This window comes from Lolium rigidum, chromosome 2 (genome assembly GCF_022539505.1).
Source record: "Lolium rigidum isolate FL_2022 chromosome 2, APGP_CSIRO_Lrig_0.1, whole genome shotgun sequence".
In the NCBI taxonomy this organism is placed as follows: Eukaryota; Viridiplantae; Streptophyta; class Magnoliopsida; order Poales; family Poaceae; genus Lolium; species Lolium rigidum.
The window spans coordinates 234,903,061-234,906,000 of record NC_061509.1 but is presented as its reverse complement, the minus strand read 5'-3'; the positions used below and the strand labels follow the sequence as shown (position 1 = coordinate 234,906,000).

Below are 2,940 nucleotides of genomic sequence, written 5' to 3'. Positions count from 1 at the left end.
ATAGGGGAGGCCGAGCGAGCTAAAGCAAGCATATGTCAATCCGAAGCACGATCAAAAAACTCTCACACAGTCACACGCCATGCATGGCATGCTATTGCGTACAGAACCGTTGCCCATGTCCAGATAGGCAGTTGCTGATACGATACGAGCACTCTCCCGTAAGTTGGTTGACATGAGTAGCACCTGACACGTCGTTGAATTCAGACGAGTGCAAAGTCCACGCCCCGCTGGCACTGCCAGCCTGCTGCTCTAGAACACCTGGATGCATGGTCAACCGTGCCAGATAACGCCCACCTGGCCCGCGGCTCATCCTCCCGCCATACCCGGCGCGAGCCACGCGACCGCGACATTTTCGGAAACAACACGTCAACACGCCTACCTGGACTGGACACTCTTGCTCCTGCAAACCATCTCAACACGGTGCGATTCATTTTCTTCAACGCCTCTCCCCTCTCTATAAAGCCCCGACTCCACAGTCCACATGCATGCTCAGACCAGTCCAAGCAACAGCAGCAGTTAGGCGAGCTAGCTTGCAAGATGGACGCGCCCCGCCCCCGCCTCCACGAACACCCGCTGCTCGCCGCGCTCCTGGCCTGCTCTCTCCTCGCGTCGGCCGCCAGCGCGCAGCCGGCGACGCCGCTACAGCAGCAGCAGCAGGGGATGAGCGGCGACTCCGCGACGGAGACGGACCAGGACATGCGCGTCAGCACGACCATGATCGCGCTCCTGGCCGCCGTCATCGCGGTGTTCGTCCTCATCGCGGCCTCCATCATCTACCTCCGCCACTGCACCGGCTACTCCCACGCCTACGCCGGCCGGCCGTCCGACCGCGCCGCTCCCGTCGCCGACGTGTCGCTCTCCACCTTCCTCGCCCGGCGGCTGCACAGGCGGACGCGCGGGCTGGACGCCGAGGTGGTCGAGGCGTTCCCCACCATGCGGTACGCGGAGGCCAAGGCGCTGCGCGTGGGGTCGAAGAAGGCCGTACCGCTCGAGTGCGCGGTGTGCCTCAGCGAGTTCGAGGACGACGAGCGGCTGCGGCTGCTGCCCAGGTGCAGCCACGCGTTCCACCCGGACTGCATCGGTGAGTGGCTCGCCAGACACGTCACATGCCCGGTCTGCCGCTGCAACCTCGACCCCAGCAAGGACACCGGCAGCGACGACGAGCCGTTAACTAATCCTACCCCGCCGGCGCCACAGGAAGCCAACAGCACCTCCAGCGAAATCCATGCCGTGCCACAACGCCACCAAGAACAAGAACACGGCGCTGGTACGACGCCAGCCGTGGTGATCGACGTGCTGACCGACGAGGAGGTCGAGCAGCGCAGGAAGGAGGCAATGGAGCTGCAGCGGATAGGGACCCAGCGGCGCGCGATGCGGTCGCGGCCGAAGAAGGCGGCCGGGAAGGTGCTCGCCCGGTCGCACTCCACGGGCCACTCCGTCGCCGTGGTCCGCCTCGACCGCGACCTGGAGAGGTTCACGCTGCGGCTGCCGGAGCACCTGCGCAGGGAGATGATCGCCGCCGGGCAGCAGCAGAGCTCGTGCCGCGGACAGAGATCAGGCGGGGAGGGAAGCACCCGTGGCGGGCGGTCGGCGGGCAAGTGGCCGTCGTTTCTCAGGTACACCAGGACGTTATCAGGAAGGTTCTTCTCGGGGCCGAGGAGGACAGATAGCTCGGACGGAGGAGAGGTGTCGTCGTCATCGTCGTCGAGGATTAGAGGGAAGCGAGTGGCCGCGGTCGATTTCGCCGACGGCTCTGCTGTGGGCGGTTCCAAATTAGGCTCTGTCGCGGTGGATGTGGACAAGGCAACTAGCCGGCAGGTTCGAGCGTAGAAAAGAAACACGACTTTTGGATCTGGAAAATGGTGTTCTTCCACACATGGGGGAACTAACTGGTTTCTGTGATTCTGTCTGTACTATCAAATCCAAGAAGAAGACTGTAATCACCGCATGCAGTAATGGTCAAGAAATCCCGTTTGAAAAAAGATGTCACTACGTCAGGCATGAATCCACCGCAAGTAGCTAGTACAAGATAGAGTAGTTTTTCTGTTTCAGCTTCGAAGAGGAGCATACAGATTTAACCTCCGCGAACGAACTTTTACAAGCACACCTTTAAATTTTGACCCAAAAAGGTATATATGGTAGTAGATGAACTTGTTTTTGAAGTTTTTTTTTATTTTTTTGAAGTTGGTAGTAGATGAACTTGTTGAATACTCCTATGTGCTATGAAGAGCCACGTGATTACACTAGACTTCTTGTAGGTCTTTCTGTAGTTAGGACAGTTCGCTTTCAGTTTAGCTGTACCCCATATACTGTATATGTAATCCTGCCTAGTAAACAGATTATTTTCTTTCAAGATGTAAAAATCTGAAACAGATTCAAGATGTCTGCAAGTAAACTGATTGATGTCCTATATCTGGGTATTCCCCAGAGTAGCTGCATATTTACTTGAAGTTATATCAAATCTGTAGTCACTGCTGGAAGTAGCGTTATCATTGAAATCAAACCAATAAAGCAGCATAGTCTGTACTACCTATTGCTCAAGGCTGCCTAGTGTAAACTGAAACCATATCTTGCTGGTGCTCCGCATCTTTTTCTTCATCCACCAACTGCTTGTTGCCTTACATCTCACATCCTAGGGAAAAACTGGTGGCATTTTGGTGGAGAGCTGAACGAGGTATTGGTAAAGAAAGCGAAAGAATAGGGAGAGTGGATGTTATGGTGCTGCCAGGGCCGGCCTTGGGAGGGTCTGGCGGGGCAGCTGCCCTGGGCCCAGAAAAATTAGGGGCCCATGATTTCTGTATAAGCTTACTATACATTGCAGAAAAAGAGTAGTTTTACTATTTTAGATGGGCTTGGTCTATAGTTGGACCTTTTCTTTTTTAATTGGTTTCCAATCCGACTAGCCGGCCATGACTCGAGTCAGCGCCTGAAATCCGTTCC

General features: G+C 55.9%; 1 protein-coding gene across 1 annotated transcript; it reads left to right on the top strand.

Moving 5' to 3' along the window:
* Positions 1-507: 507 nt before the first annotated feature.
* On the top strand, positions 508-2,438 carry LOC124693134 (RING-H2 finger protein ATL38-like). Its single transcript, XM_047226588.1, has one exon. It carries the CDS (start codon positions 538-540, stop codon positions 1,828-1,830), a length of 1,293 nt encoding a protein of 430 aa, XP_047082544.1. The 5' UTR covers positions 508-537; the 3' UTR covers positions 1,831-2,438.
* Positions 2,439-2,940: the final 502 nt, after the last annotated feature.